General features: G+C 36.2%; 2 protein-coding genes across 3 annotated transcripts; one reads left to right on the plus strand and one right to left on the minus strand.

The window, feature by feature from the left end:
• Positions 1–2,214: 2,214 nt before the first annotated feature.
• LOC135685054 (beta-1,4-galactosyltransferase 2) lies at positions 2,215–8,215 on the minus strand. Its single transcript, XM_065200794.2, has 7 exons — positions 7,746–8,215; positions 7,045–7,160; positions 6,603–6,719; positions 3,816–4,003; positions 3,299–3,421; positions 2,958–3,059; positions 2,215–2,560 (listed from the first exon to the last, which is right to left on the minus strand). Exons 1-7 carry the CDS (start codon positions 8,179–8,181, stop codon positions 2,392–2,394), a joined length of 1,251 nt encoding a protein of 416 aa, XP_065056866.2. The 5' UTR covers positions 8,182–8,215; the 3' UTR covers positions 2,215–2,391.
• Positions 8,216–10,059: 1,844 nt separating this feature from the next.
• Positions 10,060–15,788, plus strand: LOC135685057 (uncharacterized). 2 transcript variants are annotated; one of them, XR_010515939.2, is made up of 8 exons: positions 10,060–10,987; positions 11,419–11,708; positions 12,044–12,317; positions 12,822–12,964; positions 13,515–13,623; positions 14,109–14,359; positions 14,728–15,084; positions 15,449–15,571. XR_010515939.2 is itself a non-coding variant. In XM_065200804.2 (8 exons), the coding sequence occupies exons 1-8, from the start codon at positions 10,341–10,343 to the stop codon at positions 15,699–15,701; spliced, it is 2,256 nt and encodes a 751-aa protein (XP_065056876.2). In that variant the 5' UTR covers positions 10,060–10,340; the 3' UTR covers positions 15,702–15,788. The 2 variants fall into 2 exon arrangements, 1 of the variants encoding a protein (XP_065056876.2); XM_065200804.2 differs by having other exon boundaries at positions 14,728–15,016; positions 15,449–15,788.
• The last annotated feature ends 99 nt before the right edge of the window (positions 15,789–15,887 follow it).

Here is a 15,887-nt window from a genome sequence, read left to right on the forward strand (position 1 = left end):
CCATAGAACAACAGAGCTTGTTGCCAAATATTTTATGTGTCTTTAAGTTGCCCTTGGCTCACCCCCACAAAACAGTAATTTTCATTCCATTCCATCGTAAGATTAACTTGTAAGATTAGCTCAACTTAGTTATTGTATTTTCTATCTATGCAACTGCCGGGAATGCAACCCACTTCAGCTTCCACCCAGGAATTTCAGTAGCGTCAAATTTTAATAACTGCAGTCATATCAAATACCGTTTTTGTTTGGTTGGCAGCCTAACCATAATTATAGTTACAACCAGTTATTAAACTCATCAAGTTCTATCTATCCAAAATATAATGTGCTCCGATGATTAGTTTACTTGGAAGTGGATTTTCGCTCTTCAAACTGTCTTGTAATGGCGTTAAATTGTTGGATAATCTAGAAAACCATAAGAAAGACACGTGTGTCATAATGTATATCATGCTCATTATCGGTACCCTGGATACCAGAGCCACAAAATGTCGAGCACGTTAACAGAATGCTCCTCCGCTTCTCCACTTCTATCTTCTGTTTCCGCTCTCGAATTTATGTGGCTCTGGTACCCAGGGTATATTATTGAGATGACATTCCTTATTCAAGCATAAGCTCCTTCTAATTCTTATCCCGTAAGTTATTTCAAAATAATCATACGTTTTCGTAATTTCAAAAATTGTTAAGTTGCTTTATGGCTATTTTCTAGAGACTTGTCGCAACATACTTTATTTTGATAGCGATTTGCTTATTTTTAATACTAATTAAGATTGTTTCTGCTAAACTAGCTCGTGCGCTGGGCAATCCATTTACCTTAATAAAACTCCGCAAACCGGGGTGAAATATTAGCTACTTTATTGAGATATTTCGGTTTGAAAATCATCTTTCATTTGATTGTTTCTCATCAGATGCTCCCGCCTACAATTTATTATTTTTTAATGTTGTTCCGGTAGATGACCTATTTAGCTTCTCTTTCTTGTGGTATATTAATTAGTTTATTTAACAATTCAATTTATTACGACTTAAACCCCCTATACCCCCAGGGGAGTCACTTAAACTTTTTGTCTACGGGGAGGGCCATCCATCCGCAGTTATCAAAATTCACCTAAAAGTATCCAAAAAAAATTTCACAGGCCCACAGTTATCAACTAAAAAGTGTCGATAAATCCCAGAAATATCAAAATTCAAATTTTTGTTGTTGTGCACATAACAGACCACTAGTCATAGTTATTTGGGCTGTATCCTATGATAATGATTTTTTTGTTTTATTCCTGTTTTGATATTGTTATGTGTTATTTTTACCCATAAGCATCAGAAAGGTATGTTGTTAAGCAAGGTACCCAAGAGTATAAGACCACAAGGAAAATTCTGGTCTATAGTTATCGTATATAAATTTGAAGTACCTTAAATATGGCCTGTACCTGTACCTTAAAAATTTTGATAAAAAAATTTGCACGTTTTTATTTCAATGCAGTAGAAATAGTCGATAACTTAATGCATAACAACTTGATACTTTGAGCTCATAAACACTGGGTTCTTTCTCTGATTTCCAGAAAGCCATGTTAATAACAGTTTGATATGGCACTAGAGCACAAATGTAAAATTAGTAGGTATCTCTGTACCTTACAAAGAAATATGAAAAATATATTGATCTTATATACATAGAAATTCGTTTGAAAAAGAAGAGAAGATTGACTTGAATGAAATGACAACATTGCTTGTAATGGCATAGTAGGATAAGTGGAAATTTAAGAAACAATTTTCACAAACAAAGAAGTAAAGCAAGGGGTTTATAATCCACAAAATCAACATTTGAGGGCATTGCAAGGCTGAAGATATTTCCTAATTTGCGAATAACCCTTTGGTCGTAGTGAATAAAAGGGTTTTTTCCTTTATCTTTTTCTTCACTTTCTTTAAGAAGAGTCCTTTGTTTCGCCACCTTTTCAAAATTAATAAGTAACAGCGGTACAGGGCCTCCGACGAAGGGGGGCCGGGGTGGCCATGGCCCCTTAACTTTTTTTGCAAAACAATATAACTTTTTTTAAGCCTTTTGTTATGATTGTTATATTTTCTCTTGGCCCCTCCACTTTCCAGCTTGCGTCGGAGCCCATGCGGTGTTACTTAGGACATGGTAGCGTGGTGATAATGTTTGAGGTAATAATTTGTTGTAATTTTCCAAATGCGAGAAAGATTTCTGAAAATCAAATGAAAGTGAGACGAGATGAAGACGAGACTAACATATCATACTAACGTAATTATAACAAAATATAAAAATCTAAAGCAGCTCAAATTATCATACAGGATTTTTCCAAGGTACTGTGTATTATAGACAAGGTACTAAGTAATCTTAGCTTTTGCTAACCAAGTTTCTTTTTTTGACTGCATGCAACCAGTCCTTTAAAAGTAGTCATGAACACCAAGCAGCCTGTCCTTGTGCATCTGAAGATTGACTTTCACTACTGTAAAAAGGGGCAGCTCAAGTACTCTGTTTACTTTATACTGCAGCGAGCTTAGTCCATCAGTTCCAATGTATTTGATGTTTTTCGACTTTTTCAAAATGTCTCTTCTGGAAGGAAAGCAAATGGATCAGAGCGCTGCCTGGAGGTCTAGGCCGAGTGCGTCAGGTCTGACGTAAATTATGAATATGTTTCTAAATTACGTTTGGCACCACTTACAGGATAGAAATAACAATTGAACAAAATTAAATTCTTAAAAAATGAGACAATTGATGCCAGGTGTATCCAGATCTTCTATTCAACAGTAATGTAATTCCCAGAGAAACAATCAGATACCAAAATGGTGTGTTTTGTATTTCACCTCACTTTTGAGCTATTGATAATTTTATTGCAGCATGAAAAGAAAAATCGACTGTAGAATAAAATGAAGCACGACTTCTGTTGCATTAAATCACGATTCACTAGAATAAGATAAACGTTTAATTTGATGGATACAAAAGGCTGTACCTGTTTGGTGCACCCCACACTTCCATATCTAGATGCTTCAGCATTTTGTACCGGCCAACAGTCATGGAAGGTCTTGTCAACTTTAAGTTGTGAGTCATGATTCTGAAATGATAAATGATAAAGTATTTGATATAATGATATCAGAAAACACAGTCTGAATAAACAAGCTATTGCGTACCATCAATCGTTACTGGCGTTACTGGTAGTTAGTTATCTACCATCGTTTCTGGTGCAGTCGATACGGACGAATTTCCAGATGCTCCGTTAGGGGTGACAACTTGTCACAGATTCCAGATCCCATGTTTTAGATAAAACCTATGTTGTTATTGGGGTGTACTTACCTAAAATAAAGATTATCATCCTCCGCACCCCAGCCCCAAAATGAGTTCGAGAAACCGTTGACCATCTTGAAGTCTTCGGTACGAAACATTTCGATTCCACCAAACAACTCGGGATATATCAATCTGCAGAAGAAGATTGCAAGCGTTTAGCAAAGGATTGGACAAAATTATGTAATGTGTAAGCAAACATATCTGGTTTAACCCAAATTTTCTGAAGGCTTTGCACGAATTTATGAAAAAATTGACTAAAAGTTAAAACAGAGTTAAAAAGACCTTTTTAGCTTCTTTATGTAGAGGCATGTTTTGAGAAATTCCATATTTTTCTAAGCTTTCGATATGTTTCACTCGTTACTCGTCACTTTTCAAGTATTCAATACCGTATTTTAGCTTGACTGTACATTTCCTATCATTTAAAAAAGTAGTGCTGTTTTGATAAACATTTCTTGACCCTAGCCATTCCCCCAGATCACCTATTTTCCTAAATCTGCCAATATCAATACACAAAACATTTACGTACTCATAACCGAATTTGTCAATAGCAACAGACACGTGTCTTGGCGAGCTAGGACACGCGTAATCGTTGCGGGTATCCTCGGGAAGTAGATCGATATCGTGGAACGCGAAGCAGGTGAATGGGTGCCGAGAAAGAGCCTCTTTGAAGCCAATGTTCAATAATTTGCCGCGATTAAACTCATATTCATCATCCTGAAATCAAGAGATGCAATAATGTTAGAATCACATATCTCCATTAAAAGTTTGCTGAAAAACCTCGTTACCACTATAGGTGTACTACTTTTGGTAAAGTTTTATATATTATTCAGAGAGGATGGCAGTTGCTTCAGCTGTAAATGCAAAATCGAAAGACTGTTCTGTCACAAGTCTATGTAGGGCAATGAAGTATCAAAAATATATACTTGAAATTCGATATCTCTAATAGTTCGTTTAATGTCAGAAATAGCATTGCATAATAGATAGGAAATTTAGCCCTGTTATGAACTATGAAACTTTCAGAAAACTAGAAAGGGATAAGCTGTTCCAAGATAAAGTCGGATAAAGAAAAGTAAGTTCTCTGATAGATATCAAGTTTTCTTTTTGTATTTTGTCTGTACTTATAACTAAATTGCTAGAAAGCTCTTGCCAATTGGTTAAACGCATCAAGATGGAGTTTGGAAGAAGTTGAAGTTCAAATTGCAAACATAAGAAATCCTAGATTGAAGCCAATACCAAGGGTATGGAACTCAGGGGTTTGGAATTCTGGATGGTACTTAGTTTCCTGGATAAGGGCAAAACATAGAAGACATTTCGATGACGTTTTGCCTTTCTCACCTGTCTCGCATATCCAGCAACTTTCCTCGAGTTACTTCATAACACTACTATTCTGCGTGAGTTGCTTCTGGTCTGCACTGATCTGAAGCTCACGCCAAAAAGTGCAGCCTTTACACCACGACCTTTCTTCTGGAGCTCCCTAAGCAACTGAACTACGATTTCTGCTAGCAGATTCATTACGCCCATTGCGTTTACGTTATTTCCTTACAAGGCATAAGGACCCCTCCCTATGACCAGGGACGTAAATTGGCAGATATTTTTTTTTTGGGGGGGGGGGCGAAGGGCTCAAAATTTCCGACTGACAAAAGTCAATTCTAATTTTGCATAAGGGCCTTAATTTTACAAACAAAACCTTATAAATTGTCTCGTAAATAATTATTCAGCTGCATGATAAAGTTTCTAGATTTCGTAAATTTGGAAGATCGAGCATAAAGACTGTTAGTTTAATTAGTGCATCAAAACATACGTAGTCCAAAAATCAGGTGTTAATTTTTCTCTTTCTACGACTTGCCCATTGCTCCACTATCTTATCTAAATTTACGTTGTCCAAAACGTCTTTCTCGCAAGTAAGAATCATGAGGTCGTTTAGTCTTTCACAGGGGTGGCGCCAAGAAATTCAAAGTAGGGAGGGGGGGGGGGTTGAGTTGATAGAATTATTATATTAAAGAACCATCTTTTGCAAAACGCACTAAAACTCTTCCCTTTTTTATCCTTTTATTTTATGGGGTACTCATTATGCTAGCGGTACGTTTGAAGGGGCCGGCGGAAGGTTAGCGGAGGCCTTAGGGGTATTCGAAAGAAGTGGCTTCCCTGCGAGCGAAACGTTCAAAAAATTTTCACGACCACGCTTTTTAGATTAGCTTAAAATATATTTCAGAATACTTCTTGCAGGTATTTTTTTGCAATCGTTTAAAACATTTTGTTATTTTTAAGGTATGCTCTTATTACGTTTGATTAATTCCAGTCTTAAAATTGAATTCATTACTTTATGGGACCCCATAGACCTCGGCGTATTCTTTGGAAATTAAGCAATTAAAAGATTTGTCGGATTATTCTTTTTTTATACTTTTTCTTTTAATCTTTCTATTTGCTTAAAAAATACATTTTTGCAAGAAAAAGTGAGGGGGGTTGAAGCCCCCAGCTCTCCACTTTGCGCCGCCTATGTTGCATCGGTCGATCTCGAACGGAGAAAGTTCTTGACAAATCATAGGAAATGTACTGTGCTTCTTTAAGCATTACTGATAAATATTATTTAAAAAATTCTATTTCGTATCCCGTTTTTAGAAGCAATTCGATAGAATGATTATCACACTATCCCCATTACGACGAAAGTGGTTGAAAATACTTGCATTTTCATACAAAACTTCGTTTTTTCGGTATTGCGTCGCCTTTCATTCTTTCCAGGACTGCCTTTTACCAAACAACTATTTTCTTTTGAAATTATACCTTTCTTATGCTACTCTTTAAGCTACAGTTCACAAGGTCATTTGAGTCAAAACTTCAATTTTCACAAATAATTCAAATTTTTCCGATTAATCTAGCTTTCTACCAACAGCTTTAAATTTCCGACTGTCCTCAAATTTTCCGACTGGATGAAAGATTGGGGGGGGTGTCACACCCCACACCCCCCCCAGTATTTACGTGCCTGCCTATGACATAAGGCTGACTTGTGAGCTGGTACATATTATGTGCTACCCTATTTATTTCCTCATTATACGTGAGGGGATTTCTACAGCTTTTTTGATGAAAACCTAAACTTCATACCAGATAGGGAAAACATTTAATTCAACGAGAGATTTTCAGAAACTTCTGAGCAAGAATAAGCCGCTCAAATAATAAACCTTTTTGGCATTAAATGTGCATTTTGATACATTGCTCTGACTTTTATGATGAAAAAGAAGAATTTACTTAATAACAGAGAAACAATAAAAATATTCTTCAATTTAAGAGTCATTTAATGAAAATATCGACTATTCACCTGTTCAATGACAAATATTCGGTACTTGATCTTCTGTTTCCTCAAAAACTTGTGCATATGGCGTGAAAACATTGCAAGGTGAGCATCTCTTTTTCGAAATGGAATTACCACAGCAAGCTAAAAAATGGTTTTAGCGATAATGTGATGGGCATCATTGCATTGCAACAAATCTGTAAGCTGGCCGAAAGTTCAAATTAAGGCACTGCCAACAATGAAAACCTTGGAAGGATTTTAATGTTTTCTCATCTAAGAAGTATTTCATCTTTCAATATATTTATCAATTTGCAGTTTTGTTGTTGTTTGCTCTCATATTCCGGTTGCAATAGGGTAAATAGCATCGTGGAATGGTAAAATAATACTCAAAGATGTAAAGAAGAAACAATATGTTTACAAATATCAAAAGTTTGATGCATGGGTGAAATAAAATCAAAATCAAGCAAACCTCTGCTCTCGGCTTACAATCTGCGGGTTCCCACTGACCTCCTTGCTTGACAAAATGTAATTCGCCCTCACTTAGTGTCAAGATATCAACGGGATGGTCATCGACATAGATAGGGCCTAAAAGAAGGTCGTAATGGCTGAAATGTCGTGATGGCTGAAATGACGTGATGGTTTAAATTTTGTAATGTCTGAATTAGCGTAGTGACTTGATCTCGTAATGGCTGAATAATTGTCTTAATATAAGAATTACATGTCTTAATAGCTGAATGACCTAATGACTGGTTTGCCAAAAATGGTTTGATATTCCAGTACACCTTTGAGCAAGAGCAATCTTATAGCAAGGGTAGATGCTGAAAAAGAAGTTCTCTATTAAGCATCTAACGGGGAATCAAGTTTAGTCCAGGCATTTGAGGAAACAATGTCCGTAACTTTTAACGCTTCGCTCAAAGTTTAAATACAAATCTCTTCAAGCATTTATCAACAACTGTGTTATCAAAATAGTGAACCCTAGGACAAAGACATAGAGCTTCCTATGAAACTTGAGAGATTGTTCTTCAACTTGACAAGTCTCTTCATGTTTTTGCTTTATTGATTGCAGCTGATTACTAGATATAAATGTAATGTAGCTCAACAATGTGCTTCAAATGATTAATCACTATTTTGTTCATAAAGAGAACGAAAGTAAAAGGATAGCATACTCACCAAGTGTAGATTTATCAACACGACATAAGGCATGTTTAGATCGGCTTTTCGTGACATTTGTTCTTTGAGCATCTGTTTTTGGATAAAGAGCTTTGCTCAGTTTGCTGCTTTGAGTTGGTTGCTTGTTTCTCTCTTCTCGACGCACTTCTTCTGTCTTTACATCTAAAGTAAAGTTTTGTATAACTGTCTCTTGATCTTGGTCAATGTTAATTATTGCTGAAGACTCTTTCACCTTTTCGTTATTCAATAGGTCTGTGCTGTTGTACCTAATGAAATCTTTAAATATCTCGAAGTTTTGTAGGATTTCCAAATTGATACTGGATTTGTTTGTGAAATAGTTCTCAAGAGTGAAAATGTAAAAACATCCGAATACGAAACCGAGCAACACGGTGAAAATAAGCAGTTTTCTTAACTCTTTGTTCTGCAGGTACTCCATCCCTCTCTCTTGATCGAAGAACTGATAAAAGGATGCACGTTTTTCAATACTTTTGATCTTCGAAAAGGCACTTCGGAAACAAAGGACGGTTTCCAAGGGACCATTTATAGCTTAGAAAAAATTTCATGAACCCAATCGTTAGCCTCTTTCTCAAAACGCTTAGACGAAATGTCTGTAGTAGCACCACAGGTGTTTGATCGGCCAACTGTTTTTGAAAGAGAGATGGAAAACAACTAACTTTATTAACTACATAGCGCAGCAACACACTCCCCTACTGTCTAAAGAATATAAGATCAAAAATGGGTAGAGGGTAAATTTTGTAGGTTTAAGATCACCGATTTTAAAGAAAATGAATATTTCCTTTGGCTTTTGGTAGCGTAGTGTAGCTTCAAAGCAAATCTGCTACTGAGGAGGGCACAAACTAATCAGAAATGAACCCAGTTTCCACTAAGCAAAAACAACGCTGGCGTTCTTTATATCTTGATAATTGTTCGCTAAATAAAATAGTTGATAAAATTATACATAATTAATTAACGAGTTCTAGATGTAATGCAACTTAGTGAAAATAACAACTTGAAGAAAAAAGCAACATAAACAATAACAGGTTAACCGAAATTAATTTCAACTTACTATTTATTTGACCTCGTAGCATAGCATTATCTAAGCAACAGGCTAAATACTAGGCCGAAAACGGTATCTTCAATTGCTTGCAACGGTAACTCGTACGTACTACTATCGATGTTGTTCTCTCTTCTTACTGGGTAAAACACGCCCAAAGCTTATATAGGGCTATAATGCAAATCCTCGAAGACACGCTTATAACGAGAAGAAATGTCACGTTTCCCTGAGGACATGCCTAAACAATGCTAAAAGTTTCTAATAATAGCAGGGTCAAAAGTCCAAAATAGTTCTACTGAAAAACAACAACAAATAAATAAGATTAAAAAACAATCTGTTTTCTACAGTAGCAATAACCATTTCATTCAAAGAACCATTTTAAATTGTATTTTCTCGACACATATGTAGGTTTTAAAATCTGCCAATGGTTAAGAATCTTCATAAAAAGGAATAGCAGTCTTATATCTATCCTACCCGTAGTTTTGCTCAAAAAGGCCACTCATTTATGATCAGCTTTGCGATCGAGATTCAAACAAGCACTTGCTGATGTCCAGTTAAACTGTACAAAAAATTGGCGCGTTAGTATTGACAAAGGATGTTATCCTGCCATAAATTTTATTTATATAAAATTGCCTTTGCACAGTTGACAATCAAATTCTTCTGAATAAGATGGTCGAAGAAATTGTTTTTCTACCCTGGTTTCCTAAGGTAAAAAAATTTAATTTTTGGGATAACAATATAATAACAATTTTAAGTTCTTATTTAAAGTTTTCATTATCTCTTTCGAATCTCGACACGTTTCCTTGCGCTACATGAGCTTTGTTGTAATGATAATAAACTTTCATCATGCAGTCGAGAGTTCAACTTTCATCATCACAAAGTTCGACGCGAAAATGGTAATTTCATTCTCTTCGTCTAAAATCGGGAAATGTCATCCTGTTTTAAAGTTGAAATTTCCCGCCTTGAGAAGTGGTTAAAGGGGAAGCTTTCATTGAATGTTGAAAAGACACGATCCATGATTTGAACATTCGAAAAGTTGACAGAATTCCCATAGAGATGTGTAATCCTTAGTTTATCAAAAACAAGACTTTTACTAAATAGAAATAAACAGTTGTTTTGGAGGAATTCATTGGACTGTCTTAATTCTAAGCTGATATCATTCAGTTCGAAACCTAGATATTTGCTTCCGTGTTTCCATTTCCAGGAAGAATCTCTTTTTCACGAGTGTCCAACCAATCAAAGACAACAGACAACAGCAACCACGATATTCGATGTTGCTATGATGTTTGAAGTATGGCGGAAGAATCTGTTATTGTCAAATAAAAGCGATTAAACACATGTATTGCTGGTTTGAACTTAACAAATCAGAAAACGTATCGAACAAAGGAAGAAAGATAAACGATTAATGGGCGAGAGAAGGCAGGACGTTTTAAGCATGTAGGCATATAGGCCGTTCAGACTCGACAACTTTTCAAAATAGAGTTGTGTTTTATCGAAGAAGTATTCTCTATACTGTAGCTGATGTGAAGTCCCAGAAAAATATGTCGAATTTTGTTGGAAAATTGGAAGCGTCGTCGGAGTCACGTTTAGAAGTATCGACTAAATTACATGGCCTACTCAAAGGACATGATGAAATAGTTAATTATCCTTTGGTGCTTCTATGCGGAACACTTAAGTTTAACGGAGGAAATAGAACTTCTAACAGCACTGATAGGACTGTAGCAAGAATTGGAAATATAAAAAAGGAATATGTTGAAATAGAGAAATACTCCCAAGAATCAGAATTCGAGGACAATATGGAAAGCCTATCTGAAGTACAAAGTGGGCAGCAGTTCAAAGATGAAACAGGCGAAAAAGTTAATTTTTCAAGTGAAGATCCTAAGATACAAGAGGGGTCAGGGATAAAGAGTCCAGCAATGAATAGTGCCAAGGGTTTGGTTAAAAGACCAAACGATAGTTCTGATTCAGGCTGTGAGGTGCAAATGAAAGTAAAGTGTACACCTCATATAGTTACCTGCAACAGCAAGCCATCTTGTCACTCTCTCAGTTGGCCTGTTTTGGAAAGCGGAGTTACAAAAATGTTTGTGCCATTAAAGGAGGGTAAAAATCTTATAACGTTTAGAAATGAAGAAACCAATGACAGTCAAGCTGATTTGGTTGTTACCTATGAGCCAATGAAAAATAAAAGGTACAATTCAATGCATGATGTACGCAAACCAAATAATGAATATGTTATATAACATTGCCTGTTCATTCCAGTATAGCTTATACGAAAGTTTCCTGCATGCAGAAATTGTTGTATAGCATCATAATTTTGATTGAAAAGACAGTTTTTTTTAGAAAGTTTATGAATTTCAAAATGGAATTCACTAAACTTTGTTTCTTTAGGACAGCAGATGATCAGATGATAATAGAAGCCTAAAAACTGACTTCATTTCAAACTTAATTTCATTTTAAATGAAACAATCTGCTTTTCAAATGCATGGATTCAATTTATATTTTTGCAAATAATTTTTTAAGCTTGATATTCTTGTGGTTTGCGCTTTAGAGGATAATCAATCTACAGATTGACAACTATCCCCAGTCATCCCATCTCACCTTTTACAAACAATATTTTAGATTTGTAAGACCTGTGTATGTGATTTGCACTGACTCAGATGGCAGCTTTGATGCCCCCATTGGAGAAGACAATTCAGTAGAGAGCGCAAAACAGAGAATATCTTTTAATGCAAGAATTTTGCAAACATTCACAGCAGAGAACTTGAATTGTCATGGATTTGGCAGAAGAACCTTTAGAATGGAAGAAGATGAAGATGGAAATGTGAAAGTGAATTTGTTTGAAAGCAAACTCAAGCTGGAAAAAGCACTTTCAATGACAGGACCAGAGTTATATAGTTATTTTCATGAAGGTATGTATCTGGATCTAGGAAATCCTACACAACAAGAAACCATTTTTCTCGCAAAATTTGACAATGCAATGAATCAAGTATGCCATAGAAACTCAGTAATCTTTTATGATTATGGCTAGACAAATGTTTTGAATGTATTTTTCACCACTTATCTCTCTGATACTTTCTAAGATATAGAGATATAATGTCTGGCTGAATGTTAGTTGAATGTTTTTTATTGAAAATTGATTTTTATATGCTCATTTCTCAAAGTGCTTTTCATATGCTTGTGAGAATAAGAGTGCAACAAAAACTTCACTTATGTTGGATAATTTTGAAATATTCTTTTATGATAGAGCTTAAAGAATCCAGCCTCTATGATCCACTTTGCAAATTGTGGGTCTTTATGTCTTGCACTCGATACAAACCACCAGATGAAGAGTTTGATGATAGTTACGCCAGCATTCCACGCTATGTGAAAGGGCATACTGCACTTGGAGGTGGAAATATGGCACTCTTTGGCACAGGTGGATTGCACAACTGGGCCAAAAGCTTAGAAGAACTTATCAGCAGATTTACAGATTGCCAAAAAGTCGACAGAAAGTGTCTTTTTGACGACAGTTTTCGCAGGTATTAGTCAGTTTTATGTCCTATCCTATGTTACAGTAAAAATTCAGATGGCATGAGACCAGTTGCGAAATAAAAGGGACACCTTATGGGAACTGGCTTTGAATTTGGGAAAATTCAATTTACCGCCGCTTTAAAAATCTTCGAAACATAATCAATTTTAAGAATTGTTTGTGGTAAATTCTTTGTTTTGCGTGTGCGGTGATTTGCACGCCACATATTACAAAGACTGCCTTCCATCTCTAAAATCAATAACATTTTCCATGTTGCTTGTGAATAGAATTGGTGTTCAATCTTTAACTGAAAATTTCCAGATAAGACCTTGCTGCAAAGTGAGAGGTTTATGAGTGGTGCCCTCAGAAATTATTTCTTCCCCATTTGTACCTAAATAAAAAACCACACAATTACCAACTTCGATTCATAGATAAGGTTACTGATATATATGGTCTGCCACTTATTGATTCTGTCATAGCATAGAATCTGTTCTAATTTGAATCCCTTTTGCAGAGGTTACTACTGGGCAAATTACTCTACAACGCTTGGGGCAGCTATGCATGAGTTGGGCCACACCTTTAATCTTCCACATACTCCATCTGGAATTATGGGAAGAGGATTTGATGACATGTATCAGTTTTTCTTGAGTCACCAAGGTAAAAAAGTTATTTCAATTCTTTGAAATTTATCAGAAAAGACTAAGGCTACTAGACATAAATATTAGGAACATTGTAATCTGTGGAATGAAAAACAAAAACAGTAAATAGGATAATGAATGCGTGACATAGTTTCACCATATCGTTCATAATTTATATCAAATAAGAAAATAAATAGCAACTTTGCATCAATTAAGCTTAACATTTAAACTCAATTGTTAAACATTTTAACAGACTTCATATCTTGGTAGAGCTAGTCATGTCACTTTTATTTCCCTTTTCAAATAGCTAGAAAGACGAAATGTTGTTATTTTAAGAATGAAAATTTTATGACACGACACCAAGAATCTGCATGCCTTGGCGCCGTGAATAGACTTCGCATTCTTGAAATTTGATTTAAACCTGATAGCTTGCAGAAACATAACAATGTACTGAGAATTAAACCTGTAGCACCGGGTAAAAGGTAGCTCTCAGCCGAATATTTCGCTATCGTCAAAACATCAGATATTATCTTTATTATAAACATGGCCCTAACTGTGTTCTTTTGTAGGTAATGATATTCAGAGTAAAAGTACAGCCACTTCGTTGTCCACGGAACCATACAAAGATGGCGGCGCTCACTGGCATCGCTCTTCTGCTGCAATTCTTTCTTGTTCAAGGTTTGAGCGAAACTAGTATTTCTTCAAAAACCTCCTGCTACTTTGAACAGCCTCTAAAATTTGTATAAGCATAATTAAAGCTGTGACTGATTTCACTTTGGTTTGCCAATGTATTACGCGGGTGGCAGTTTAATGGCAGATAAATAGGGCCTAGGTGTGGGTTGCGCAAAGTACATATCCGTTGACCTTAAATACGAAGTATCAGCAAATCAAAAGCCTGGAGCTTCATATCTTTTAAATACTACAGCGTAAAAAGTCTTCAGTAACGAGTTCACATGATAAAATATTGAATAAAAAAGATTGAAGAACGATCAGCCAATTAGCCAATCCATAAACACATATAGAATAATGGCGTTGTGAGTTTCTGCGTAGGACATCTAAGTTAAAATATTACCACACTTCAGAGTAAAAGTTTATTACATTTGAAACTTTTTATGATTGGTGTGCCCTATTTCTATGAAACCTTGATATGTGACACTTTTTAGGTGGATAGGAGATCGTTCTGAAGATGAAACACCAGTCGAGTTGCCTGTGCCAATCGTTTTCATGTCGGCAAATAAACGCGGGCCAGTTGGAGGAAACACAGATGAAACTCCTGCTTCCAAAAGGGCACTCTTCAATTCTTTTAGTTGGTTGAAAAGCGAGAATCTTGTCTTGAGGGGCTTTCGATTACGGGCGAGCAAATATATTGACGCTATTCAGATTATTGGAAGCAAAAATTATTCAAATGATCAAGGTACATTTGAGTCTGCTTTCTTATCTTTCTCTTGACTGGACGTTTTCCAGATCGGTGCCACAAGATGTGTCTTCAGAACAAGATAATTTCAAAATTTAGGCCTGGATCAAACCTCGCATTTTACATGTGTCGAATACAATGCAATTTTAATCGACTTGTATGCGATCAATTTTTTTCGATTAGATTTCACAATGCAGAGTTCACCTCTGCTAGCTATTAAACAAATAGGTATTTAAGTCTCACCAACAAGTACGTGTGTGTCATATGCATCAAAATTTACTAATATAATATTATGTGGGTACATCAACCATTTGTCTTTACTGCAGTCAGAAATTTATAATGATTTTTCTTTTTGAAATTCCTTTCAGATGAATCTACTCTCGTTAATTCAAAGTGGTTTGGAAATGCGGAAAGTGAAGGGAAGACCCACGAGTTCTTGATTACAAGTGAGGAGGAAGCACTTGTCTCCTTCGACGTAAGGGCTGGAGACTGGGTCGACGCGATCAGGTTTCATTCGTCGCATAAAAGCTCTGTTTGGTTTGGTGGCCATGGTGGGAGTCTTTACCGGTTATGTTTTGATGACGGGCAATCTTGTGACGGAATATTTGGCACTGCTAATGAAAATAATGTTCTAAGTTTGGGAGCAATAAGGGAAAGGTGAGAGAAGGGCTTTTAAACTGCGCACCCACCAAATAGATTTATGGTTCTTCTGGGCTTGTCGTCTTGTAAGTTGATCAAATCATTTGTTTCGACATTTTTATTTTCACTTCGGGTGAGCAAGATTCTCTTGCTCATAATCCTACTGGATTATAATGAATGTGGTTTTTTTCATATTACGGGCTCTCCCTAACAAAGGTAAACAATCAAGCTACTCTTGGCAATAATGGTAAAATACTGTGAGAAGCAATGCATAGTTCATTGGTAAAATGCACCAGGAAGCATTTGTTACAACAGTAAAGAGGAATTTATATTGATTGGGGGGGGGGGGGGGATTTTTATTATCGAGAGGGTGGGCGAAGCTATTGTACTGCATCCTCCAGATACCAATGCTAATCTATGTAATGCAATGCCACATGTCTTTTCTTTCAGTCCGTCTGAGGCAGAGAGCGACAACGGCCTATGCTTCTTCTCTTCAGACTTCGGAATTCGCGTTGTGGAGTTGCGAAGGAAAGATGGAGAGTCTATGAGACACTGGGAATACCTCGACGGGTCGCCGATAAAAACTATTGGAATTACGAAAAAAGATTTGTTTATAGAGAAAGCAAGTTCCGTTGCAGTTTACGATGGCTGTGGCGAGTGTGGTGTGTACAATGTTGACGATTTGCTAAATCTGGACGCTTAACGATAATAAATTGTAGCACGGGCGTTCAACGCACTGTTATTAAGAATTGGTTTTTAACATACAAATGCTAAAGCGATACCCACAGGGTACTGTTGCCTTTATTGATGTTGCTTTCCTTTTGCAATATCTCATAATGTTTTGTGAATGGAGGACATTCTTTTGCTGGGTCAAGTTACAAGAAGTTTT

This window comes from Rhopilema esculentum, chromosome 15 (genome assembly GCF_057945365.1).
Source record: "Rhopilema esculentum isolate cy_ngs chromosome 15, ASM5794536v1, whole genome shotgun sequence".
In the NCBI taxonomy this organism is placed as follows: Eukaryota; Metazoa; Cnidaria; class Scyphozoa; order Rhizostomeae; family Rhizostomatidae; genus Rhopilema; species Rhopilema esculentum.

Coding starts and splice junctions, on each gene's coding strand:
- LOC135685054 (XM_065200794.2), bottom strand. CDS start 8,181: ATGGAGTACCTGCAGAACAAAGAGTTAAGAAAACTGCTTATTTTCACC. Junction 6,720..7,044: donor ATTGTAAGCCGAGAGCAGAG/GTTTGCTTGATT, acceptor ACCATTTTTTAG/CTTGCTGTGGTAATTCCATT. Junction 3,060..3,298: donor GATGATAATCTTTATTTTAG/GTAAGTACACCC, acceptor TTATCATTTCAG/AATCATGACTCACAACTTAA.
- LOC135685057 (XM_065200804.2), top strand. CDS start 10,341: ATGTCGAATTTTGTTGGAAAATTGGAAGCGTCGTCGGAGTCACGTTTA. Junction 10,988..11,418: donor GAGCCAATGAAAAATAAAAG/GTACAATTCAAT, acceptor ACAATATTTTAG/ATTTGTAAGACCTGTGTATG. Junction 13,624..14,108: donor GCAATTCTTTCTTGTTCAAG/GTTTGAGCGAAA, acceptor GACACTTTTTAG/GTGGATAGGAGATCGTTCTG.